General features: G+C 37.6%; 1 protein-coding gene across 12 annotated transcripts in view; it reads left to right on the top strand.

Moving 5' to 3' along the window:
- The window catches only part of LOC106181974 (uncharacterized), a 64549-nt gene that overhangs the window by 10912 nt on the left and 25752 nt on the right, over window positions 1-27885 (top strand). For 4 of the 12 annotated variants that reach the window (XM_087017310.1, XM_087017311.1, XM_087017315.1 and 1 more), the window contains 4 exons: window positions 13220-13346; window positions 24335-24420; window positions 24922-25009; window positions 25273-25500. In XM_087017310.1, coding sequence (XP_086873436.1) covers window positions 13220-13346; window positions 24335-24420; window positions 24922-25009; window positions 25273-25500 — 529 coding nt within the window. Of the gene's footprint in view, window positions 1-563; window positions 623-2471; window positions 2886-6173; window positions 6325-10057; window positions 10951-13219; window positions 13347-20365; window positions 23459-24334; window positions 24479-24921; window positions 25010-25272; window positions 25501-27885 lie in introns of those variants that run through there. The other 8 variants (XM_087017304.1, XM_087017312.1, XM_087017306.1 and 5 more) reach the window with 6 other exon arrangements.

The following is a 27885-nucleotide window of genomic DNA, read 5'->3' on the forward strand; positions in this document are numbered from 1 at the left end:
CAGTCACAGAAGTAGGAGTATCTTTGCTTGCTATCCGGAGGTTATTTTAACTGTGAAAGTCAAAACTAAAACTGCTGACTTCTGTACATGACTGTCACATGAAGCTAGTCAGTCACTTCTTAGGGCCACCTGTAAGATAACAGATGATGGGTGTGTTGCATAACTTGATTGATTGCTTTACATCGTGCTGCTGTATTTAATCCTAAGGTTTGCTGCAGAGATAAAAGAAGAAAAGAACATTAGCCAAGTGTTATAAATGAGAGTGGAATTTTGTGCTGATATGGTATTTCCTTGTCTTCTTTTAGTCCTCATTGTTTTAGATTATCAGTATTTTATTGATGTAATTTATAAAACTTCACAGGGAATCATAGCTGTGTACGTGTGTGTTTAGAGGGAGTGTTTTCACCCTTCGCTGCTGTAGGTAAAGTGGAAATGTTCAGATCTTATCAGACAGGGATAATGGAGATAAATGATGGTTGAAACAGTACAGCTAATGAAGGTTGCCTCAGTGACAGGCCTAAGGTGTCACAGAGGGTGGGAGGCGGGGAGCTTGAGATGAGAGAGAGAGTGAGAGAGAGATGGCAGAGGTTCCTGTCATTTTACTACACTTAACTTTCAGAGGGTGAGTTTTTGTCCTTAGTCTGATTTGACTTGAATTTAAATTTAAAAAAAAACTGTCTCACAGAACAGACTCTATCAGCTAGACATCCAGGGACCGCATTATAACAGTGCGTGATAATTCAGTACAGTAAAACTTTCAAAGAAAGCTTTAAAAGAAAAGCAGCCTGATGTAATAGTATCTCCCCAACAGATCACTCCGTACACCTCAGTCTGGTTCTGTGGACTTGTGTTCTTTGTATCAATGTTATGTACAGAGTCAACAGCAGGGAAAATGCTGGCAAAAAGTAGCATTCTGATCAATGTTGTCCAGACAATATGTAAACAACCCTCAGTGACACCTGTTGTTAACAGCTCCATTTACCATGTGTCAACTACTGAGGATAAAAAAGTCTCTGTTATTGTTTCGTTGTTTGCTATGTGGAAAGAGTATGTTGGCGTCAGCTGCTTTTATAGGAAGTATGTCTAAGTGATGTCTGTTTGGCAAAGTTCTTTTGTTTTTTAAGTTCCATTTCTCATTGAGTAATGTTGGATGAAATTATTTCGTTCTAAAAACTTGAAAGAACATTTCTCCTTTAAGTGTTATTTTTATACTTTTTCAGGGTGCTATTACAATGAACTTTTTTAATGTGGAAACCAAAACTAGGAAGTGTACACTGAAGTTAGGCTAAATATTATTTGTATCATGGAATATTGAGCCCAGTTTATAGAAAAAAAATATTGCAGTGTTTTTGGGCTGGTGTATGAAAGTATTTTGGGATTTCTGCTATTATGGGGTGCAGAACAAGTTGCATTTTAGTGGTGTTCCTTTGTAAGACTTGTCTTGTTAGTATTCCTATGGCAGTGCTTGTCATTGCACAGAAGTGTGTCTGGTTCTTCTCCAGCACAATGTCAGCAGCTTCTCTAACACAATCAAGATCATGGTCACCTCTACTGCTCCTCACAAATTGTGTATAGTACCAGCTAGGAATATGACAACATTTCTGCAGTGGATTGCTGTGGTGAAGTTGAAGTATATAATTGAGGAATGTTTGAATGTTTAACCTAGGGTTGTGTGGTGATTATTACTGGCTTGAATTTAAAATGCGTTTTGAAGTGAAAGATGATACTAGATTAAATATTGAATATCTTAAATAAGTGCCAAGGGAAAATGATACAATTAATGTTTGTTGCATATTTCCTAACTTGCCAAGTCTGTGGAGTAATGAATGTGTATTGAAGTCACAACAAGTGGCACATTAGTCCAATTTTACAAAAATAATAAATCAGCTAATGTCCACAAAAGAGACTAGAACTTGGTAATATGCACGTCTTGGATTGGTACTTGTAAGGTGTTTCCTCAAAAGTGGCCCCTTATGTTAAGGTGTAGCCCCGATCATGAATGAGCATGGATTGTGCTATGGGCCTAACTATATTAGCTACATTGAATGCTGCAATGTAATTGGTTAGTTGTTTCCTCAAAAGGGGCCCCTGTGATCCAAGCTATAGCCCTTATCATGGATAAGTAATGTGTATACTGTAGCCGTACATAGATATAACAGTGCAGTAAATATACATTAAGTTCAGACAGTCCCAGTGGCTACTTAGATCAATGCTGCTGTATTATACCTTCATTGAAGGATGTGTGTTTCCATTCTCTCCTCATTCACAGACAGTGAAGTTAGCAGCTCTGTTTAGCTTTCTTATGCCAGTCTTCTTTCTAACCAAATACTCCTATGGATATGTACTATAGGAAGTAGATTATTATACCAGGAAAATTCCATGAACTCTGACTGGGATATGATTGGAAGCTGATATAGTTGTCAGGGATCCAACATCTCAGCAAGTAGTGTGTTTGGAAAGGATTTCATCTGATCCTGCTACTATTTAATATGGGACTGCTTCGTTAACCTGGCGATGATGGTGTTGAATGGCTGGAAAATATGGGCTGGAATTGAAGAAGATGATGATGTATTCATTTATATCAAGTCTCTAGATTTGATGGATTATATTGTGTTTGCTTACATAGGGAACCCAGGATTTTTCACAATCATCTTCAGAGGCAAAATCGAGATTACTGTCTTGTGCAGTAATTGTTGTGTATTAAGCGTCATATGAAAGTGAACACAGACATACCAAACTAAGGCCTGACTATTAGTTTGTACTATAGTAGACATGTTATATATTTTCTGATCTGTGAGTGACTCTTGGCTTCCCACAGCAGTCTATGTATATCAGAAGGATCCAGATCTCGCCATGCATGTGTTTACTATGATGTTTCAGAAAAGGTTAGTAATATGATGGCAGCACACACAAAGGAGAGGAGTCAAGATTTAAATAGGAATAAGGAAAACCATCACAACAATTTATTTGCATTTTAGGGCTATTAGGGACTGTTCACATGACAAGTCTATTTTCTAAAAATCTATTTTCTATTCGCGGTATCTTGTGAGCACTGTCTGTGCCCTGAATACCCCGCGGCGTAATTACTGGCAGCATGAGCCAGTTACTTCCAAAGCTGTAATTAATTTTCGGCTGCGCTCGGAGTGATTACAAGATACCGCGAATAGAAAATAGATTTTTAGAAAATAGACTTTCCATGTGAACAGTCCCTAATAGCCCTAAAATGCGAATAAATTGTTGTGATGGTTTTCTTGGAGCCTGCTTTTTAATTTATAACTTAAATCAGAAAGTTGAAATTAGATAAATGTTTATAGTCTGATAAAATTGAAATGAAAGCAAAGATTATGACATTAAGATAAGGTAATTATTATCTGTTTGAACTTGGTTATCTTTTCTCCATATATCTAGTAGCAATATATATATATATATGTGTGTGTGGTGGGTGTTTGCTGATGATATATATATACACAAAGGGCTATGCCTTATTTTTAGGTGCACATATTTCTATATTTTATACAGAAGTATAAGGGATGTCCTGGTAAGAAAGTATCAGCTCGTAGGAAAAATTTTTAAGAACATGAACAACTTGACTCAGTCCGACCTTGAATTGTCAGTAAAAATCCCGCTGAGACTTTGACATGTTCTAGCACATGTTCTTACTTGTTTATAAATGATTAGATTTTTTTTTTCGGCATCCAAAATCTGGTTGCTGTGTTGTCAGCTGTGTCCAGTGATTCAGTTATGTGCTGTATGCAAGCATGTACTGAATGACTTGTCAAAATTCTAAGTCAAATTCATCTTTATTTACCAGGGATAATTTTTTCCAACTATTATTTACCAGGGATGAGATTTTTTTGCCTATTGGTGGATTTTTGACTTTTTGGTAGCCAAAAAGTCTTTGGCCTAGACTAGGTGTCCCCAACACCATTTTTTCAACTTTTTCACTAAATAGCAGTCTTATTTATAGATGAATTATGGATGAATTACTAACTGAGAGACATGCCTGCAATGAAAATATATATGTTTATTTCATTCAATTATATTTCAGTAATTGATGGTGGGAACGGGAGGAAATATTTTGCTCAAGAACTTCACTGTTCCCCATGATAATGAAACATTTCCCTGTCCTCAGTTGACCCTAGTATTCAGTCCATTAAACATTAAAAGCATCAACACTGTAATCTAATCATACCAGGTAAAAGTACTTTAAGTCCATTAAAGTTTTCCCATTTTGAGTACTTTAATCTTCCCCCCCCCCCCCATCCCCACGTCCCATGTCACTATGTTGCCCCTGCGTCTGTGTCTTAATCAAAGTAGACGTGGCAGTGAGGCAGTAAAGTGATGAAGGGCAGCTAGGGCCAAGGAAATGTTATGGGAAATTATCACACCAAGGCTTGGGTTATAGCTACAAGAACTTGTACAAACTGCTGCAGATCAGCTGAATTTTTCTGCTATTTTAGATTTATTTTTGGAAATATGGTCATATATTCTTTGGGGTGTTTGGGAAAGTTTTATCTTGTCTGGAACCAAGTAATTAAATGAAATCTGAAAGTTTTGTTTAAATTTTCAAGTTGATTAGATTTATTTTTGGTAAAGTGGGGAGTATTTGATATAAAATAAATCTTTAATGTTTTCTGACTAATGCCAAGTTTAAAACCCATGTTTTTTCCCAACATTGAGCTGACTCATTTTCAACAAAAAATTAGCATTTCAAGGAAAAAAGGGATCTAAGTTTAGGTAAGTTCAGTTACATTCCAGACTAGGGGATATAAAAACATATAGTAAAGTAAAAGTCAACAGGTTGAGCTGGTTAATCACTGATTTTTTTTCATGGTTTGTTTTTTTCTTTTGCACAAAAAATATGTTATATTTATAGGATTGGAACAAAGAAATTGGGATTTTCTTGATATCACTTTTACTGGGTCAGTTTCGCATTAACTTTTCACTATAATTTATTTATTTATTTATTTATTTATTTATTTATTTATTTATTTATTTATTTATTTGTCTTATTATTTTGAAAAATACTTTCATGTTCAAAGTCCATTCAGGAGGTTGCTATGTAACAAAAATATGTTGTTATATTTTTAGGATTGGTACAAAGAATTTGGGATTTTCTTGATATCACTTTTACTGAGTCAACTTCACAAATAGCTTTTCACTATTTATTTATTTATTTGTCTTATTATTTAAAAAAAAATACTTTCATGTTCAAAGTCCAGTCAGAAGGTTGCTATAATTTTCTTGTTTCCTTTTTTTTTTCTTTCATTTCCACTCCACCCAAGATTGGATGGCATTGCTATGTGTGGAAGTCTGTAAATATTTCATCTGTTCTACCTTCTTTCCTCATATTTGTCCACATATTTCAGATGGTTGGTTGTATGAGTTATGTTTTAAGTATATTGGTGTATTGGCATATATATATATATATATATTTTGTGAGGTTTTATAAAAGTTAAATTGGGCAAAATAATCATAGTGCTTATTTATTTATTTATTTATTTATTTATTTATTTATTTATTTGTTTATTTATAAGTAAAACTTCTCTGTTATTCATATGAAGTATCAAGTATTTTAAAGAACCCATTACCAAGAGAATTTTAGCAAATTAGCATGGACCCTCATGTTTTTCTTTTGACTTAATTCTAAAGAAGACCTACATATCTACACAATATCAGATTAGATTTCATGATATTTTTAAGGCCAGAGTAAGTTCGGAGACTGTTTTGGGTTCAGTTGTGAAGCTATGACAGCTAGGACATGGGGGAGGGGAGGAGAGTTTGTATACATTAGGTCAGATACAATGTCTTCTAGTCACACCATTATCAAATCACTAGACCAGTTTAATGTTTCACAAAGCTACAAAATACATCTTGACTGCATGAAAAAGGGTGGATATGGAGAGCAAACTCTCATCAAAGGGACTGTGTCAAATATGTCAGAGAATTTCTTATAAAATATGTCCTCGTGAATCAATTCCTTTAGCTGAATAATGTAGAAAGATTATTAAAGGTACACAGAATTTTGACTTCATGACTGGAATATTACACAATGATTCATTGTGAAGAAAAGTTGTGGAATAAAATTTTTGAACTACAGTGTATTTCAAAGTCATGTTAATATTACCAAACTGAGTTTTAAAAAACTGACCCTCTTGACTTTTGACATGACCCCTGAGAAGAATGACTCAGGATTGTAGGTCTGTATGTAGCTTCACCAGCAGCATGCGGGCATGATGTAGTTATTTAGAGTGTAGTAGGGGTACTACTGGGTCCACATGACTACTGACTGATGCTGATGCATGTGTTTGAGGGACTGTGCAGGTAAATAGCTCTACATGGGGTACAGTGGGGTGGGGGGAGGGAGGTTAAGGAGGGGGGAGGGGGTATAATAATGTATTATATGGCAGGTGGGAGGGGTGAGTCCAATCTTATACCACCAGCTTAGCAAGCTACTTGTCTAACTTAGCACAAAGTGGTCAGATATGATTGTCCTGTCAGTGGTAGAAACTTGGTGATGATCTCCAGGCCCGTAGCCAGAAATTTTAAAAGGGGGGTTCTTGTTCTGAAAAAGTGGACCTTTTACCATAAAATTTTCATGTACCTTAATTAAATTTCACCCAGAGTGGACTTTTTGCCTGCAAAAAGGGGGGTTCTTTCGAATTCTCTGTTGTATTACGGTATTCTGAACAACAAGTAGTGGAAGTACAGAGCCTTGGTGGTATATGGGGTTACCTACACTTCAGGCCCTGTGGCTCTGTATATTTCTTATCACTGATCTCTGTTGTGTCCAGGATGATATTCTGTTTTAAACAAAATGATAAACAACAGAATTTCAGGTTTATAGACATGGTGTAGTTGTTGAACTTAAACATATGATGAGAAGTTGAGTAAAACTATAAAAGAATCCGGTATTTTGTTAACCACATTAGAGGCAGGACTTCTTCAGAGGCATTGATCTGCTGACTCTCAAAAGTGCTTCTGTACTATTGTATTTTGTCAAAAAGCCAGATTTAGAATTGTTTCCCTTAAATTAGATTTCTGGCATTGACTTGCCAGATCCTGGTATAGATTCAGTTATATGTTAGTAGAACTCAGTAAACCAGGATGCAGGAACCATTGAAGTGGCAGGCCCATAGCCAGCAATTTCTAAAGGGGGGTTCTTTTTCTGAAAAAGTGGACCTTTACCATGAAACCATCGTGTACCTAGATAAAAATTTAACCAGAGAGAACTTTTTCCCGGCAAAAAGGAGGTTTCTTTTTTAACCCCCTGACACCCCCCCCCCCCCAACCCCCTTCGGCTACAGGCCTGACTGGGGCCAACTTCTTCTATTCTGAGAGAGAGAGAGAAAGAGAGAGAGAGAGAGAAGGAAGGAGGAGAGTGAGAGAGGGAGGGAGGAGGAGGGAGAGAGAGGCAGGCAGAGAGGCCAGGGGTGGGGGTGGGGGTGAGGTACCATGTTTTCCCCCCATATATCACTGCTATCCATATCACACATACCTTCTATTGTCTTGGTTTCAATACTTGTCTATGTGGAGGCGTGGCTACAAATTGGCAATACTTGACAGAGGAGTTAATAGCGTGATGATGGATACAGAGAAGACAGTGTGGAAGTGTGTATGAAATATCTGCCTGGCACCTGCAGGTCAAAGGTCAAAGTGTATATTCAGGTGTGATGACAGGAGCTCTGTAGACTGTAGGATTATAGGTCCCTGGGTGGTGGTGGTGGGGGGGGGGGGGGGGTCAGCCCACATATAAATTGCAGACTGGTAGAAATATAGGGTTCCTGGGGGGTGGGGTGCAAGCCCACATATAAACTGCAGACAGGTAGGAATATAGGGGAAGGGGGATGCAGTTAATGCATGTGTTGATCTGCAGGCTAATAGGAGGATAGGGGCAGTCATCACATGATACTGGTTTGTGAAATTACTGAACAACCTACCCTCTGTTTAGCATAGTCATATCAATTCCAGGGACCATCTCATAAAATAACTTGAGTTTTAAAAAAATTGTTGACTTTGATCCAGAAAAATTCAGTAGCAGATGTGGGTTTTTATGGGCCCACAGTTATTGTTTACAAACAGAAATACATAAAGGGTTTTTAATGAAATGGCTCCACAAGTCTCATACACGTAAAGCAGACTGTAGATAGAAAAGCGTAGAAATGAAGGAAATAAAAAGGATCTTTTGGCCAGAAATAAACATCATGATGTGGGTTTAAAATAAAATTGTTCTCAGCAATAACAGAAAACAACTGACCTCCCATTACAGCCTGTTACATTAATGTCTAGATGATGGGGGTGAGGGGGGGGGGGGTGAAGTCATTCCTGCTACCTCTCTCCAAATATTACATTAATATCAGTAGTAAGTAGTGTTGATAATAAGAAATGACATGGTCAACTGTTACCAGCAATTAAGATACAGTGATAATGGGAGTCCTTTCAGGATACTTATGGCTGGAGTTATGACCTCAGTTCAACCAAGGACAACATTTTATTTTACTCTTCTGTATTGTTGAAATTTTTCTTTACCTGCTTTTAACTAAAGATCACATTGCTAAGTATATCTTTGTTGTTAGTGTATATATATTTCAATGAAAAGGTAAAGATTCATTATATTCTGTGGAGTTTTTTAAGGATGAAGGAGAACAAGATGGTGTTCCAGTATGTGACAAGTACACAGGTTATATCACTGTAGACCATGTATGTCCCTGAAGAAAACAATGCTTATAACCACAGCACCATGTATGTTAGATTCACAGATCAGATCTATCAAGTTTAATTTTGTTAGACATTTACACAAAGATTCAGGCTATTTAATTTAGATATCAATTTGTTTTAAATGTCAGTTAGTCCCCAGTTGATTCAGATTAATTACAAGCCAAGCTATTTGTTCTGAGCTGTTGGAATCAAACTCATGAGAAGTCGGGATGTCTTTCTCCTTTGCACAGATGGCTACTCAGAGAAAACATGACAAATTATTAATATTTAACATTTCTATAATTTACCAAAAAGAGGTAATAATAATAATAGAGGGTCCAAACCTTAAAAAAAAGTGTAGAATTATCTCTGTTTTATCAACAGCAGTTCATGTAAATCCACTAAATCCATCCTGATCCAGTACATGTAGGAGTGAAGATAGTGCGAGGAGACCACACATCAGTCTCCCTGCCTCTATCTGGTTGTTGCCTCACCAGGGGAGAGATAAACCTATCGCCCACTGTTCAGAACTGACGGCCTGGTCAAAACTGGCCCATTGTTTTAATACTTTTCTTCAAGATTATCCTCCCAGGTCCAGTGTAAAGGAAATTGTGCCTTACCATGCTATTGCTTCATCTTCTTGTGTAAAGACAGATAACGAAACAAGACTTGATGATCATATGGGGAGAGATTGAGAGGAACTGGGCAGTTTGAATTGATAATGAGGCCAGATAACGGAGAAGACCCACAGTCAAGATAGTAAGACCTTAGGCAGGAGGGCCATGTTTGTTGATTAAAGAGGCCAGATTAGGGAAGAGTACACAATACTGTGCTGATTAAGAAAATACACAGGGTAACGATACCTAGCCTTCACTAATGATTCCACGCGTACCAAGCATGGAGTCCTCATTTTCAGTTCTTACCATCATGTGATAGAGCTGTACTGCCCCTTTGCTTCAGAATGAAACAGGAAGCAAAAGTTGATGTCATGCTAATTCACAGGCTTTGTTTCAGTTTGCTTAGAGATATATCATAGTGATAAAGCTTTCAAATTGATTTTGAAAATTGACAGTTGAGTAGAGATAGGGCTGCTGATAACCCTTGCTCTAGAAAATTTTATTTTAGCAGCAAAAAATATATAATTTATTTTTAGAAAATCCAGTTGGCTACTAATTTCAATTCAAACATTCGTCTTCTAGTTTTGTATTCTGCAACTAGATCCTAATGTTTGTACAGATTCAGCTGAGACTGATGCATGTTTAAGTCACGTGTTAGATGAACTTATATAATCTCAGTGAGATAGTGCAACGTAAAGCCTGGAAACCGTGCCATGGTGTTAGCTCAGTGGTCGTACAGCCACGTCGTGTTACTACACAGGTCTTGGGTACATAAAGTCACTGCAGGAGTAGAAGTACCATCTGGTCATCAGTCAATTTACCATCAACAGCAAGGTAGTTCCGATGAACAGTGTACAATACATACAACAGGATATAAAGTTACAGTGGACACTCGTTGGATGAACTCCCCTGCAGCGCTCACCATTAAACTGTGACATGGTCTACTTGGCTACAAGATCTATAGGTCATACTTGGTGGTCAGCAGAATGTCCATCTCGACTGGATATTTCACATTATATGCATAAATCCCTTTGATAAAGTCAGCGGCCTTAGCAGTAGTGGACAGAGCGCCGATGACGGTGACAGTCAGCCGTGGACAGTGACAAATTGTCCTCTGCGTCATCTGACTTTTTATAGTAACTGTACACTGTAATTTACTGGAAGGAGGACAGTGGCGAGTGACAGTTTAAAATTCCGTTAACTGGACAGGACAGCGACTAGGACATCTGTCCAAGTTAAACAGTGTAGGCTATACAATAGGAAGACTGTGTTTGTCAGGAAGATAGGAACTCTGCTGTAAGGTGGACCGTGTTGACAACTGAATAGGATGAAAACTCAGGGATTAAGATAGAAGTTGGTCAGATTGACAGTGAATGCCCAGAGACTGGGCTCTAGGAAAGTTGAGTGAAATAATAATAAGCCAAAAGCTGTCAGCTGAACAGAGTTGTTATCAGAATAGAAACCCTGTAAGTCACCAACTGCTTCCTGGTCACAGAGAGAAGGTACATGCTGGAGGAATAGAAGATTGAGCTAGTGTTCCTCTTTTGTAGGACTAGTCAAGGACTGTGGTCAAGAACTGTGGTCGAGGACTGGACCAATGTTAACCTAACATCATGAGAGTGCTGTGTAATGCAACGTAATTATGTGTTTTTTTTTCTTAATTTTTTTTTACAATCACGTGACTTGTCTTAGATATAAATCTGAAATCCACTTACTAGTATAAGTTATAGTTATGCATTGGCTAGGTGTAGAAATCTAAGGTGTATTTGAATAGAAACTAACAGTTGAAGTTATTTGAAGTTATGCAAAAGAAAACACCCATCAACTGTCATTATTTTCTTTTTTACATGGGAGCGGGTGAATTAACAGCAAAATCAGGGCACTGTGATAAAAATTCAAATATATTCTAGGATACAGTGCCAGTATATAAGATGGGACGGTGCTGCTTTAACAGGCTAGCAATGAGAAGCAGTATATTATCAGTGGGACATAAGTGCAGCACGAGTTAAGATATACTGTGGGAATACTGGTAAATGCTGTGGTCAGGCAATCTCTCCTTTGGTATGGGATGTCCGTCTTCTGTCCAGGCATAAAGTGGACGCCATGAGATCTGCTGAATGGCGCCTTTATCGTACCTGAGAGTTTTTTGTTGTGATAGAGAAATTAATGAGAATTATTTTTGTGTTCATGTCTTACATTTAGAAGACATTAAGAAGTAAATCATCTGGTGTGTGTATATTTATGTAAATTGGTAGTTATTTCAGAACAAACAAGAAATTTAAGTGAAGAAAATGGAGAATGATGTTCATTCTATTATGGTGATGTGTGGCTGTGGTGAAAATTATGATAATGGTGTTTGTTTGTTTGTCATGGCAGGTTTATATTTGTATTATACGATTATCCTGGTGCATGGAGGAAGTTTATCCTAAAAACTCAGATAATGTATTTTTTGTGTGGTCTTTCTGATTATTAATCTGTCTGTTGGATATATATATAGTAGTCTGTCTGTCTGTCTGTCTGTCTGTCTGTCTCCCTTAATGAAGCAGGGGCAATGAGCCACTAAACTAGGATCAATACAAGAACAGTTCAATAACAGCTGTACGCTAGCAAAATATAGTGTGGAGTCTCTTGTATTTTTTTTCCTAAGTCTTAATCAGTAAAGCTTTAAATGAAGGTCATTCTACACATTTGTATGTTAGAAGACAAGTAACAGTGTGCATCTTGTATTATATTTATTCTGTATTTGCTGAAGCAGGTTTAGGTAATGGGAGTTTTTCAGAACTTGTGTTAGTAAAATCTTACCATAGTGGTAGGATGTGTGTGTGAGTTATACAAATAATAGCGTACTAGTACTTGACAGACCCACTTAGGTCCATTGTATCTTTCCCCTTGGCACACACACATATATACACTGAACACTGCTCCTAGAGCCAAGAGGCCCAACATTTATTATTTATTAATCAGTGATAACAGGTTAACTTGGGAGACAAGTGTTTGATGATTGGCATTGTGTGTGACATTGAGCTGTTATTTGAGGTATCATGTTACAATAGAATCACCTTGTGGCAATATTTGTCTGTGGAATGTTAAACCGCACGTAAAAACAGGAAATGTGGGGTGTAAGGATGACACCAAGGTTGAGGTACAGCTGATCTTGTGATCTCTCTGTCATAGATATGTTTTTATAGCTACTGAAAAAATTTTATTGGAACTGAAAAAAATTCTTTATTTTACACAGTTAGTACTAACTTGTATTACTGTCAAATTAAGTGCTACCTGAGCTTGTTAAAGACCAAAGAAATTGAAAAAGTGAAAGTGAAAATGTAACTAAAAAATATCCATAACATTCTGATGTTGATAAAGGCTCTCTGTCAACATGAGGCAAACATATTACTTTTTGTGTTTCCTTATGTTCAAAGATATCTGACAAATTCAATGTGTTAGATACTTAAACAACATCATACCAGCTGGTAGACAGTGACTAATACATGTCAGCCTTGGGTGGACTTGGTTACCTCTGCTTGGTCTATTTTCATGGTGTTCATCAATGTACTGTTCTTTCATATAGGTCTAACCAGTTTTTGTGGTGTTATTTAATGATTTCCACTTTGGAATATGCTGGAGAAAAGCCCAAATATGAGATGTGGCACCTGGGGACCACATTATACCCACCAACTTGAAACATGATCATCAAATGGTGCTTAGTTACACTTGGGTTTTTATATCTGACTCACATATTCTATGGTGTTCATACATAGATGTCTCATTACCTCATGGTACCTTGCTGGCCCAAACATGCAAAAGTCTATAGAGAACATGGCTCTATTGGTGCCTTACATTGGCTCCAGTAGTCTGCTCCAATGGTGTCAGCATGATGTGATATTGGCATCATTTTGTCTTTGCAGAGGTTCTCGCTCTGGGAGCATCAGTGATGGCGGCGGGACAGAAGACGAGAACAGCGAGCCCACAGTGAAGAAACTGCCATCAGGTACCATGAAGACTGAAGCAGGCAACAGCCAGTTCTATAGCAAGGTAAGGAGACAGCTTCACGGCTCAGGATCTATGTTTTTATAACAGGATTTAACAAAAGGGGTCACTGATTTCTGTTTTTGCCAACACTATGGTCTTACTGGGGTGTATGGCAAAAATTAAATTTTGATTAGTTAAAAGTTGGCAAAAAAGTAAAGAAATGGAAGTGGAATTTAGCCCAGGTTCAGAATCTTTATTTTCTGTCTATTTCTAAAAATTTGTCCTAACAGTAACTTCATAAATGTAAAAATCTTATACGGTCTTCCGTCATTTCCACTTCTCAGCCTGTGCTTTGTGAATCTATCTTTAGGGTAAGTATATATGTCTCTTCAGCTCTGTTGAACATGGGTCAAGAATTATCACCCTGAGTTTGATGTGAACTGAACACTCACCTATGAATCATATCCATATTGCTATGGAAAGTATCAGTTCTTTAAAACTCAGGGTGATAACTTTCAATTAAAAAAAAATGCCAGTTGCAAATCCTGATGGTTGAGCACAAGGTGAAAGCATATATTATTCTTGACTTCTGTTAAGTTATATCTGGGAATGTTTGTCTTTTGGTTGATGTTATTGTTCTGAATCTTTATGCTAAATATTTCTGCATTTTGTAGACATGCTGAAATCTTTTCAGAGTGGCCGGACATTTGGACCGGCAGTAGAAAAATAATTTGCTGGACCGAATGGATTTTTGTCAGACTGAAAATTACCCTCTTCGTTTGAGACAGATACTAGCAGTGCGATTAGGTAGCTTACTTTGTTTGTGAATGTGATAGGATTGAAATAGAAGGGAAAAAATGCTTTGGGTTTTATATAATTTTATTATTAGGGAAGTATGTCAAATGATGACTCTAAATTTAAAAGTGTGGCTTTTAAAATTCTTGTCGGTCCTTTGGACCTACCACGTCCAATTTTTTACCGGTCCAGACAAATTTTCCCGGTCATGACCGATCAGACCGACAGTTTCAGCATGTCTGTTTTGTGTTGATGTTGTTGATAATGTTATTCTTTAATTCAGTTTGGTTCTCCCAGGACAAGTTCTTAATTTTTTTTAGGACATTTATGAAATCTATCATTTTATCGCGTTAGAAAATATTTCACATGTTGGAATTTCAGAGAGACTTTTAAAGTTCTCCACCAGATGATTAAAAAACAGTGCACTGAATTGTTTAAAATGTGTATATATTTTATTGTAATGATCTTAATATAGATGTCAGCATGTGAACAGATTGCATTGTCAGCATGGAAGTGTTATGTTGAATGACACTGTTGCATGGTGACTGTTTGTCTATGATCCAAGATAAGGAACAAGTCAGTGTATTGTGTCAATAATTGTTGTTTCAATTTTCCTTATACGTGTCTGTATGATAGTTATTTTGTGGCCATATTTTTTACTATTCCGTGGAGTACAGTGGTGTATGGTATCTGGGTTTCTGTAAGATTTTGAACTTGGGGACTACTTGAACTCTCACTGAATACACAGCTGTTCTTCTCTTATCAATGTATGTCACTTTGTTTGGGAATAGGGATAATATTTCTAAGTATGTCAAGGACTGGTCTCTTTCACACAGTTATGATAACCTAAGCCCCAGGTATCCCAGAGTGGAGAGAGGCACGTGTCTGTCCCCAGTGTAAACTTACCTGTATTGTAGTGAGGGTGATTTATTGGGGGATAATCTCTCTGAAGATGACAGGGGATACTTCACTTCAGCTTCACTACTTCACAGTGTTTGTGTAAGTGAATGGGGGCACTTCACATGGGATGGAGACACTTGAGACAGGGATGAAAGTCTGATCAGGAAGAAAACACCTGTGATCTTAATCTTGATCATATCAGGCATGGACATAAGTGGGAGATATTTAGAACATTTTTATCAAAATAAAAGAAAGAAAGAAAAAAGAAATAGAAATATTTGTAAAAAATGAGTTTTAACCGTACATAGTGGACACTCAATTGCAAAACCATCTTACACCCTTCCTTGAACTCTGTGATAAGAAGTCAGTACACTGGTGGCAGAGGATGGGATGACAAAGATTCCATGGAAGTCAAGCATTGCCCTTATCTCAAGCAAAGGAATGGTTTGGAGAGAAATGATATATATATATATATATATATATATATCAATTGATATAGAGCTGCTGGGTGATATATTGCTATAACTGAGAACAAATGTAAATTTCACTTACTGTCAGTTTGTGTCAGTTTTGATTTTTTTTTTTAGACATCATTTGACAGGTAAGTTGCTTGGAGCAGCTGTATTTCAGGTAGATTGGTGCTGTGACTTAGATTGAGATTGTGTCTCAACTAAAGCAATGGACTTACTGCTCTCTTATGTTAAATTGGCTGTTGGTTGATGTTGCTTTTGACTTAAATATCAAGCCAAGATAAGCACCAAGGTAAAATCATGGTCCCAGGCTTCTTTTTCTTCTCAGTGAATTTACCCAGAGCACTTGAAAGAAAATGACAGTAATTTCAATAAGGTTTCCAGAAATTATATTTGGATAGCCATCTGCTTCCCTGTCCATTGGGGTTTGCTAGAAAGTGGATACCAATCCATTCCTAGGGCCCTATTACTATTACAGTGGCAGGATTCCCAGCACCACAGCTGTCTTCTTAGTAATACATTTACAGGTTAGAGCACATTATGTAGTTTATAGTGTGTATAGAAACCATGGATGACCGTTTTTAATGCAGGACCATCTTCATGTTAGTCTGCTCACTAAGCACCCATCTCCTGTGATATACAGTTAATATCCCAGCTGACTCAAGTCTAATAAGAGAATTATTGAACCATTAAGTGGTCATTATCCTTGATCAGGCTTTATTTATTATGTCCAAAATAGTCCCCAGAGTTTAATTGGCAGGGATAAAAATGAGTTTTGATGGTTGCAGTGTTTTTAAGGCCTTTTTATTCCTCGTTTGTTGTGCTTAAATCTACATCTTTTTATTTTTAAGTTGAGAAAATAATTAGAAGAAAGGGAAGGAAGAGAAGAATGGCCATAAAAAATGGTTCATTATGATTCTGTGATAAATTATTCAGTTATAAAGAAGCAGACAAAGATAAGTTGCCTACGTTGGTTGTTGTTGTTGATTTTAATTCCCACATTAAAAAGACATAAACAGTAAAAACCCCAGATGATATAAAAATCCCCCCTTCTCATCACTAAGTAATAGAAATAAGAAATCCATTGTTTAAAAGCTCAAGCCATGACTATAGATTTCCTAGACTTCATCTCTCTGATGTAGGGATCATAAATGATATCGATTGTTTGCAGCTAAAGTTAAATCCACTTTCAAAGGTACAGGTGCATCATGGGTGACTTTTCACTCTCCATCTTTATCCATCAATCTCCGTGTTCTCTGATATATTTGACTTCAAATCAAACGGCACTGCATTGGCAATAATGGCTGATGTGATATTTGGAAAAAATACATCCTTGAGTTAAATATTCTGTCAGTTAAAACACCTGTGTGAAACCTTGGGCTTATTTATACATGTTGCAGGGCCCAGAGGGTCCATGATAAGGTCCCCATTAGAGGGATAAACGGTCCACAGCATCAGGGTCTGACCCAGTGGTATATGACAGGTCTTAGCTTATTGATCACTTAAAGCATGTTTTCATTGAAAATATGACAATGTAAAGAAGTGGCAGAAGATTGATTAGCTGTAGATCTGCTCAGGTTGCTACACTCAGTCTTAGGGTGCTTTCCCAGAGATTTAGATCGATCTAAAGATTAAGATTTAGATCGACCTAAAGATTAAGATTTAGATCGACCTAACTCCCTGGGGGTTCACGCTAAATTGCAGTCAGCCGAGCGGGCACCATAGTTAATTACCCCCTTACAGCTTTTAGTAGGCGGGACAGACGCTTAAGCCGGCCAAGCTGACAGTAATCTAGTGAGACTCCCCACAGGGATAGATCGATCTAAAAATCTATGGAAATGGGGTGTATGATGATGCAGGTAGTGAGTGTTGGGTAGAACCTGGAAGTAAAGGATTGATTTCTGTGTGTACTGGTAAACAAAGCTGTGGTGGCCACACATCCTTGGTCTGGTGAAGTCAGCATTCTGGTTTAAGTTGTGGAGACTGATATTAGATTATGTGGTTGAGTTACCTGACATTAGAATTTGTAGATGTAAACCTACAAGAGAGCATAACAATATTGGTGTATGTGGTTGAGTTAACAGGATTGACTATTTAAAGATACCTATGATAGCATTTTAAAGGCTGGAAGAAGTGGAATAAAGGAAGATGCTTGAACTGTTTTGGAATGAGCGTATTTTACATGCAACTTGGATACTGTCAGTAATTTTGGTATTGACTTAAATTACACAGAATCTGTAGACAGCCTTTTGTCTTGATACTTTGTGATCACGTCATTATCAGTTTGAGGTTTTCATATACAAAATGATTACCTCATAACAGTGCCTAGAAAGTATCAATTTGTGAAGAGAGTGTCTAATGGATTATGGCATTGTGGCTTAGATCATTACATTGAGTGTTTGGTGTGACAGTTCATTGACAAGAGCCTCTGTCACAGAGAATATTGATCTGGTAAACTGAGGCTTTTAATTAGCCACAAAGACATGTTCAATAGATATTAAATCTCAGCGGGATAGGGTGCCCCAGGCGTGGAGCTGGAATTATAATGGATATTACTGGAGGAGGCTTTCTCCCACGGATCTTCTGAGAGGTCCATGATTGATTTCCCCCGTGTGAAGGTACATGGTATTCTCTGTGTACAGAGACAGTGTCTTTCTTCCTTGTGGACACAATTATAATAGATTGATTTGCTGACTTGGTGTTTGGATTATCAGGGTTATTTCAAGCTGTACACTGATCTGAGGAAGAAGTAAGAACTTTGTAGGTGGAAAAACAACCTTGAACTGTTGCACAGTTGTAAACTGGATTTAGTACTGAGAAAAACAGAGGAAAACATGTCACAGAATTGAATTAATGAGGGTTATTTACAGTTAATTGGTATCAATGTATGTACTGAGAAACACAGTGGTGTTGCTTGTCCATTTAGTTCAGCTTTAAGTTTTACACACACCTACAATCTGGAGCATCAGGTGCAGTAAAACAACTGATCCACCTCCGCTTATAGGCCAGGTTTTATAATACAAGTTATAGTGAGGAAATATCGTGTAAAATTGAATGGCATTTCAGCAGGCCGAGTGGGAAAGCCATCAGAGTGGGGCCTGGGCACGTGTTATTAAGGAGTTCAGTGATGATATTGGAGAGAATGCCAAGATTCTAAACTCTCCAGGCGTCTGTACATCAATCTGAACAACTCTGGAAGTTAATTCAATATTCCTCACAGCAGATGTGGGACTTGGTGGAAGGCCATTGCTTCATACTGGAATAATACAGCATTGGTGGTGGATATAGGGGATATAGGGTCTGGATGAGAGAGCCAATGGTCTGCTTTGTCTGATGGGAGTGCCTTTTGACATTGTGACCAGGAAGACTGGGATGTGAATGCTGTGAGTTTAGAAGATTTGGCTGTGTAATAGAACTCTGTGGATAACAAAGGAGTAGGACTAAGGGAACTTATCACAGTGATCAAAACAGAAGTGGAAGCAAAGTTACAAGAAACAAAAACTGGCAGTCAATAACAGAAAAGAAGAGGAAAACCCATTGATTAATTTACTTCTGTTCAAAGTGCAGGAACTGGAATAGTCTTTGATACCATTTGAAAACCCAACCATGAATGGCATTACTGTCAAACAAGTGAAATACCAGGAAAACAGACAGGTTTGACTCATTGAATGATTTATGAACAACTGCCGTGACATTGTAGAGAAAAATCCTCTAGGAACAAAGGACTGCAAATCAGGTGATGCATCAATCAGAAATTACCTTCATTGTCAATGCCATTTAACAGGTAAAGGATGACATAGCCGTATAAAGCAACATTTTAGCAGCAATTAATCCACACACACTGTACCATTGATACCTGAGATACTTGAGATCTGTCAGACCTGTGAACAGAATACATAGATACAAGTACACAAGAGCTATAAACCCAAACTGAACAGTTCATATACCTGATATGTTAAATCATTGGAAGTTACAGCCTGCTAAAAAGCATTTAGGTCAACAGGAAAAAGGCAGGAGCCAGTGACCACTACCCTATATGGACATAGAGGGTAGATACAAGATTAAGATAAATATTAAAAACTGAACATTGACCACATTGACCACAATGATAAAGATGACCATCAGTGTCTGATGGTTTTTGTTATTTCTGGACATTGGCTTGCTTGACCATTGTGGACTGTTGGTGTATTCATATACTGTTTTTTTCCTTGCAAAGACATGCAGTCAGCCACCATATGAATGATTTCAGATTCTGTGAATGAGTGAATACAATGAACGTATTTGGAATATGATATGATCTGTGAATTAACTACTCCACTGAGTGAATTAACAGTCATTACCAGTGAATGGAGATAAACTGACTTGACTTAGTAATCTGACTGCACAGTTTAGGTAATTTATAATCAATGGGTAATTACTGCCTTGATAGATAGGTGGCGTTAAAGGTGGCAGTAAACAGTCATTGGAGAGCTGAAGAGAGGGAGAGCCTTTGAATATCATTCATCTAGAGATTATATCTGCTAAAAAATAAACAGCTGTTAGTAAACAACATTCGGAATGTGCTGTTTAAACTACCTGGTTTAGCAGTCATTGTGGCTATAGTCTGGTTTGACTTGGATATTGGCAGCATACAGACAGTTGGAGTGGAATCTACTGAGAACCTCTGGAACCTGCTGGGCTCCAGTGAACACAGAACTAGGAAAGCATCTGCGTGTTATTTCTACAGAATACCTGTACTGGCTTGAACAGGGATCTGGTTACATTCCTCTTCTGTGTAGGATTATATTTATTTACTCTCTTTAGCAGTATTTTACATCGTTCTATAGATGTCATAAACAGCTGTATCTGTACTGTGTGTGATAAAAATCTTATTAGACCAAATGTTGCTGTATTTGTGACATTGGAAATTGCCCGATGATGTAAATCAAGTTGCCAGTTTAGAAGAATCCAATTTGAGATTTAAAAAAAAAAACATAATAGAATCTCAAATAGCCCTATAGAAGCAAAGTTCTTGCCAATTTGGCATCCTGAAGACAGATTGAGTTGGACCTTGCTGTAAACACACACACACACACACACACACACACACACACACACACAGGATGGATGAACAAGTTAAACTGGTTCCTTCATGTGGGAGTGAAAATATTCTGTGATTTGTCATCAGTCTTTGGATGTCAACTGTCCCTGGTAATTGACATAGATGACATGGCCAAGCAGGTGCTCCTATAGGTGTGTGCCTCCATAACAGCCAACAAATGACATTGCTTACAAGTGGACTAGTGGTGTTGGGCTATGTCACAGGGTCTCATGTCTCCTCTGTCACTTGGTACTGAGATTGATAGAGATTCACCATTTCTGTTGCTTCGAAACAGATAAAAAGAGAGAGACTGTCCACACTGAAAAGGTGTCCATTTGTGAACTATTTCTGGCTGTTTGATTGTGTTTTAATGGTTGTTTGGACATAGTTAATGGATCAAATGTATCAAAGGAAATTAGCAAAGATCAGGCAGATAGTGATATTGCAGCACCCTATAATATATTCCATGTTGTCTCCCTGAGATAGCTACACTTACACTGAGAAAACTACTATTTGACATCAGAAGGATGGAGCAGATGAGAAGACAGGTGTGGAGGAGTAAATTGGCATCTAGATGAAACCGTTACAAGCTGTGACTTATGATGCTGTTTTAATGCAGGTACTGATATAATAATATGTAGTGGTTGCATGACCTGTGATGAAAAGCACGTATTGAATAATCTTGGATTAGAAATAATGAGTAATAAACAGATGAGATATTATGTGCAGTGACAAGGGGATTGTGATTGTTGCAGTAACAAAGAGACAATCATTGTTGTAAAAACAACGGAACAGTAATTGTTGAACAGCAACAGTGATAATGTGTTGACATCAACACCATTACAACAGCAGTGAAACAACAACATTGAAGTACTATCAATGTACTCTAAATGGAATAATGACTTCAATAAACAGTGAAATTTTGGAGTAGAAACAAAGTTCAACAAAAGGGAAGTTGGTGTTGCAGTTGAGCGGCAGCTGTTCCAATGCATTGTGTGTGATAGAAAGTGACATTTAGATAGAGTCTAGTCCAGATTACAATTGGATTCTATCCAGATATTCAACCTGCTACTTTCTCCACTTCTCCCAATTGTTTGCTCGCTGAGAGTAAAGTATAGGCCTGTGTGGGTAGTTGACTGAACCAATGCTGCCATGTTGTGTTAAGTTATCTGTGATGCAAGGATTTATAGAAATGCTGTTCTGATGAATAGAGATGCTGGACTGAACTGGTGTTCTTCACTCTCAGGTGGAACTGTTCCTGACGTAGCTGTTTAGCACAAACTTGGGATATATTGTTTTTAAGGAATTTAATTTTTTAGTGAGAAAAAAGGTATTTTCTGTTGAGAAAGTTTTTTATAGAAGGGAAAATTGGAAGAATTTCACTGTCTATTTGATGTCTCAGAAACCAGGCCTTGTCTTCTCTTATTTCATGGGATTAATGTGGAGCATGAATCAGCCGGGTAATTGGATATTAATTAGGACATTCTATTCAATTTTGAGTTCAGGAAGGCGAGACTTAACTTGACTAATTTCATCAGATTGATCCAGATTAACTCTCATGGTAATGGGGAAGTAATTGAGAGGTTACTCCAGGAAATAAGTGAAGACCTTTCACCATGGGGGATAGAAAGGAGCTGTTTGTAGAACACTTGACTTCACTATCTACACCTGCAGTATTGGACACCACATGGTGAAAACTGACAAATACAACTGTGGAGACGGCCAATTTTCCTCAGTTCTTTCAACATGACTCATGGATGAGGATATTATTGGACCTAAAAAAATCTGTAACAGATTCACATTTGTCCGTGTGTCTTCTAGGATTTCACACCAAAACAACACTGGATAGCCATATGTGCTAGTAAGGATAGATTTCATTGCCATAGCAACTGGCTAAAGATGTTGTTACCATAGTGACTGCGAATGATATTGTTGCCATGGTGACTATGATGCAGATGTAGATAATATTGAAATCCTTGAAAGAAAAGGAGACATTTGTAACATGTAATTGCTGTGTAATGCTATCTGTAAAATATCATCGTTGACAAGAATTCGGGATAGCATCAACTGAGATGTATGTCACATGACTGACGAACTGACTGACTTACAATTCGGGGAGGGGCGTGTTATGTGACAGTAAGACATCGAGAGATATATATGACAGTCACATGGTTTGCTGAGAGTTCAGATTAAGTTGACATATGTAACTGTATGTGATATGAATGTTCTGTGTCTGGTGTGAGCTTGTTAACATGTGTCATCCACCCACCCACCTGGCTGCGGGGAACTGGACATGATGACTGGACATTAACAAATGGATGTTAACAAATGGACTTTAAAAAGTGGATGTTAAAAAGTTAATGTTGACAACTGCACGTACAACTAGATATTGAAATGGATATACAACTGGACAAGTGAACTAAAACTATCAAGTATATGAAGGGTACATAAACCAGGGGACGTACATATCAAAGAGTATTTGTGAGTTGCTCCTCTCCTACACAGCTGATGTGTCATGTGATCCATTGTATCATTTGTCGATCTCTTCAGTGAAGTTACATGGATCTTAGTTACGCTGGTTAAAATGTTTGATGTTAAATAGGTTTCAATGTAGATGACTTGGACTCAGGATTAAAATTCTCTCTTCTGCTGAAAAGAGTTATTTTAGGATAAACAGGTGGAATATTACAATATTACTGCCACTTGATACTAAAATGGTCTTGGGAGCAATAAAAAACAGCAGATTGACACGTGGAGGTGTTGGACCATACACAGTGTGTTTACTTTGATGGACATTAAGACGTCTTTGAAGTGATTTCATAACACACCGCGCCTTGTTTTATTCCACAGCTAGAGTGTTGAATTGTTCCAGCACCTGCTCAGAGTTGATGGGTAGTCTGGAGACCATGGCAGTGATTGTGAACAGTTATGTAAGTATGGTAATAGATGGCAGGGCAGGTGCCCTCTGGTACCCTGAGAGTCATGGCTTGGACTGTGACATTGATAACTCATTGAGTCACCTAACACTGGGAACACTTGCTTTATGTGTATTATACAAATTTTTTTTTTTTATTAACAAAAGAAGTAAGTTGTCATAATCTTATATATATATATATATATATATATATATATATATATATATATATATATATATATATATATATATATATATATATATATATATAATAAAAGATCCTTAGTATTAATGTTACATGTTCTGATGAAGTCTGCAGGGGGAGGCTTAGGGCTGCTGTTACTCTGATATGATGAAGGATAATGAAGGGTGTTTTACCCAGAATAACTTCTATAAATCAACTTAAGTTTAGGCTTTTTAAAAAGACGTAAATAGTGATTTGCAGCTCTTACAAAATACTTCAGAAATATCTTTGTACATTAGAACCTGTGAAGTCACAAGGTGGCTGAGGTTAGTAGAGGGTGATAACAAGCTGTAATTAGTTTTAATGAAACAACTGCTGTGACTAGTTATGTTCTTTTAAGTCTGGAAAGAACTACATGCAAATATGTGCTCATGTGTGATTGCATGTGTGTGTAAACATGCATGCTGGACGGAGCCGTCTCTGTGTGTTTCACATGTTTAGATGTTGGCCACTGGCGGTTATTTATATTATACTTTTTAAGGAAGGGTGTTTTTCTTATTGACTGAATTTTCTGCAGCATTTTCACAGTAAAATTTTATATTTTGGAAATCTCATTTCAGGGCAAGTATTCTCCTGTTTTTAAATTTTGTCGAGTTTAGAATAACTATTAAATTTTTTATTAAAAAAAATTTTTTTTTCATATTTCAGGTGGGCATCATCCCCATCTATGACAGTTTAGACAGAGCTGGCATCAGAGAACTCTCAGGGAGCGTCAAAGTGAAAGCCATGACAAAGTAAGTGTCAAAGTGAAAGCCATGACAAAGTAAATGTCAAAGTGAAAGCCATGACAAAGTAAGCTGCTGTTCAACTGAGCATAGACTGCTTAAATGAAATAGCTGACTCAGTAAAGTGGACTTTGTTATACTAGTGGTAGAAGAGTGATGGTTCCCCAGTAATTGTAGTTGGCGTTATGTAATGGGCCATTGTCTTCACTTAAATCATTGTCAAGACAATCACAATTTCCTTTAGTTAAAAGACTGTAAAAAAATGAAGCAAACTTTTTTCAGATTCTGTGTCAAGTGCAACTCAGTCGATTAACAGCTATTTTTGCTTGTTCTGATTTTCATTTTGAAACAATTAACATTTTAAAGCGTCTCTCAGACTCATATTTTACATTTTCCATTACCAAATTAGAAGGTTAAGTGCACAATAATAGAAAAAAAACCTGCTGTTGCTACTACAGAAATGATTACATGTATTTTTGTTGTATTCCACTCTTTTTGTACGAATTTCAGAAAAGTTCATGATTTGAGCTCCAGATTTCCTAAAATAGACGACTGTGCTCACTTCCATTATGATTTTATAGAGCTCGGACCTCTTCAGGTATTATCAAAGATTGCCAAAACTGATGGAAATATTTATAAAAGTCATGAGTAATAATTGAAGCAACGGAATAACTCATACTTAAATACTTGTAAAGACCTGCATAGTATCAGTTAAGTGTATGACATGTTTCAGTAATTTGTTGTGTCACAGTCAGTGCTTAAAACTGTTCTCGTAAATTATGGCACTTCTGGTCCGTATAGTGTTTCATTTGGTTTAGGTTACTTTCTGATTTATGGTGTGATGTTATTTCTACTCACTAGGTGTCACTACTTCCTGGTCACCGCGATAGTTACAAACACAATGAGGACGGCACTATGACACCTCTCTACTTTATTAAAGTCTCTTCTAATGAGAAAATGTGGACTTTAAAAAGAACTTTTGAAAATTTCCGCCTGTTAGACAAGCAGCTGCACAAATGTATATATGATCGCAAGTTCAGCAAGCTGCCAGAGCTCCGTAAGGAAGACGGAGATGAGGAAAATTTAGAGGTGAGCAATTTCTCTCTCTCTCTCTCTCTCTCTCTCTCTCTCTCTCTCTCTCTCTCTCTCTCTCTCTCTCTCTCTCTCTCTCTCTCTCTCTCTCTCTCTCTCTCTCTCTCACACACACACACACATTTTTGTAAGTGAATTATCATATCACAGCAATAATACAGTTTCTTTTGTACCAGATTAGTAGAGCAAAAACATCATTTCAGATTATGTGATATGTATATATCAGCTGCCATACCTAAGGATGGCATGTTAAACACAAATATGTTTCCAGTCTGTTCAGAAATGATGGTCATTGCCCTATTGCCACCAGCTAGTCATTAGCTTATCACTGGTCATTTAAGTGGACTGGTCAATATTCCTCCCTCAGGATGGTACTGCCATTAAGTGTGTTTTCTGTTGTGATGGGATTAATACTGAGTGGTCAATATGAAGATGACCAACTAGCCTTGTGAACAACTCACTGGTTTAACACTGCATCAATTGGTAGAAGGATTTTTTTTTTTTTGAATGATTTATTATGAAAAGTGTATGTATGTTTGTGTGTGTGTCTGCTATTTGGTTTTATTTATTTTTTTATTATATATATATATATTTTTTTTTTATATTCTGCCCTTAGTCACTTTCTCATTGCACTATGTGATGTGGATGACCACCATATCTGTTCTTATTCTTGAGGTCAGTTTAGAGCACTGGTCAGTACCAATGAAAACTATTGTGCTATTGGTCAAATGGGAGAATAAGGAAGTGCAGGTCTGCTGATAAACACTCTCTTGTGAACAGTGAAGCATGGGCAGGAATCTTTCTGGTCAAATAATGGTCTGTTACCAGATCTCTTAATGTTAGATCATGCCTAGCTTTTTACCCAACTTCCATCAAAATTGCCTTAGGGTTGAAGTGTGTTTTTTCGTTTGGTAAATATTGATAACCTCATCCAATTGTCTGCCTATCATGTAAATCACGTGCAGATCTGTTTTATAGCATATCTGCATGTGCATATCCAGCTGTGGGCACATGCATTCCTGTTTTAACATGGGACATTTGAACTCTTTCCCTCTCTATCTGGCAGTATACTGGGTGTCGGAGACATTTAATAATTCATGGACGATGTCTATAATTTCAAGTCATAACTTTTATTATTCTCCATAATACATTGTGTCAATTTTGAAGAGGCTGAGTAAGGCTTGTGTACCTGTCGCATTAAGAAGCCAGTGATAAGAAGTGCATGAAGCCATTGGCTGGAGTATGTACTAAAAGTGTGTAATATTGAATAGAGAATCAGAATGTACCTGAGCAGGCAACGAGTTCACATTAAACGATTGAAACTGGTCATTTTTGTCAGTGTGGATTTCCTCTGTAGCGTCTAGACGTAAAGATTTCGACCGCGAATCTGGAAGGCTATATACTAAAGCGTTATCCTAACTAAAATATCCAACGGTGTCCGCATTTCGAGCTCAAGTCTAAATTACGTTTATATCTAAAATTGCGTGGTTCCGGACACGTTTTGGCGTCGCTCGCCAGTTAAATTTTTACGTTTCGCAAGAGGAATATCTGAGCTTACACAATGGCCGAGGGGATGCAGCAACTCGTGGAGACGCTGCAAATAATTGCACAGGACATTCAAGGAGGGCATGTGCGTTCTATCAAAGAGAAGAGAATAGAAGAGGCGGCTAAAGGTATAACAGTCTGCGACGGAGCGGTGGTGTCGGAGGTAAGATCGTACCTAGACGACTTAGAGGTAATGTATGCTTCTTTACATGATATTGTCGGGGGAGCAGTTAAATTGGTAACGAAAACGTCAAGGGGGGCCCTCAGGAGGGAGATAGAGAGGTTTTTGCAAACGCAGCCAGAAAGGTTGGAAACCCCGTGGAGAGTTATTAAAGAACACATCCAACGTTCTTTTTTGTCTGCGAATGAATCCGAGCGCCTTAAATCGGAATTGGAGGTTTTACGTCAAGCATCGTTCGAGACGTTGTTGGAATTTAATAGAAGGTTTAGGGAGGCGGCAAGTCGCGCGTACGCCGCTCCACGTGGCGCGGATACGGAAAGATTTATAGTAAGAGCCTATACGCGCGGATTGTTGAATCAGCAATTGGCTGAGGAATTAATTGTCAGGGGCCGACCTGAGACTCTGGAGGCTGCCATTCAGTGGACCGAAAACGAAAATTGCGGGAGAGAAATCTTTAGGCAAATGACCACGCAGGGTCACCACGCGCCGCAAACTAACACCATCACACAAAACAAATTTGCCGAGAAAGTTTTTTCACCCAGAGTAGAGGAAGATATGGACATATCTTCTGTTAACGCGGTCAATAAAGATACTGCACTGCTTTTATCTCAACTACAGGAAACCTCTAAACACATACAACAGGCACTAAAAGCACA

Source organism: Lingula anatina, chromosome 7 (genome assembly GCF_051362555.1).
Source record: "Lingula anatina isolate TDL-2025a chromosome 7, LinAna3.0, whole genome shotgun sequence".
In the NCBI taxonomy this organism is placed as follows: Eukaryota; Metazoa; Brachiopoda; class Lingulata; order Lingulida; family Lingulidae; genus Lingula; species Lingula anatina.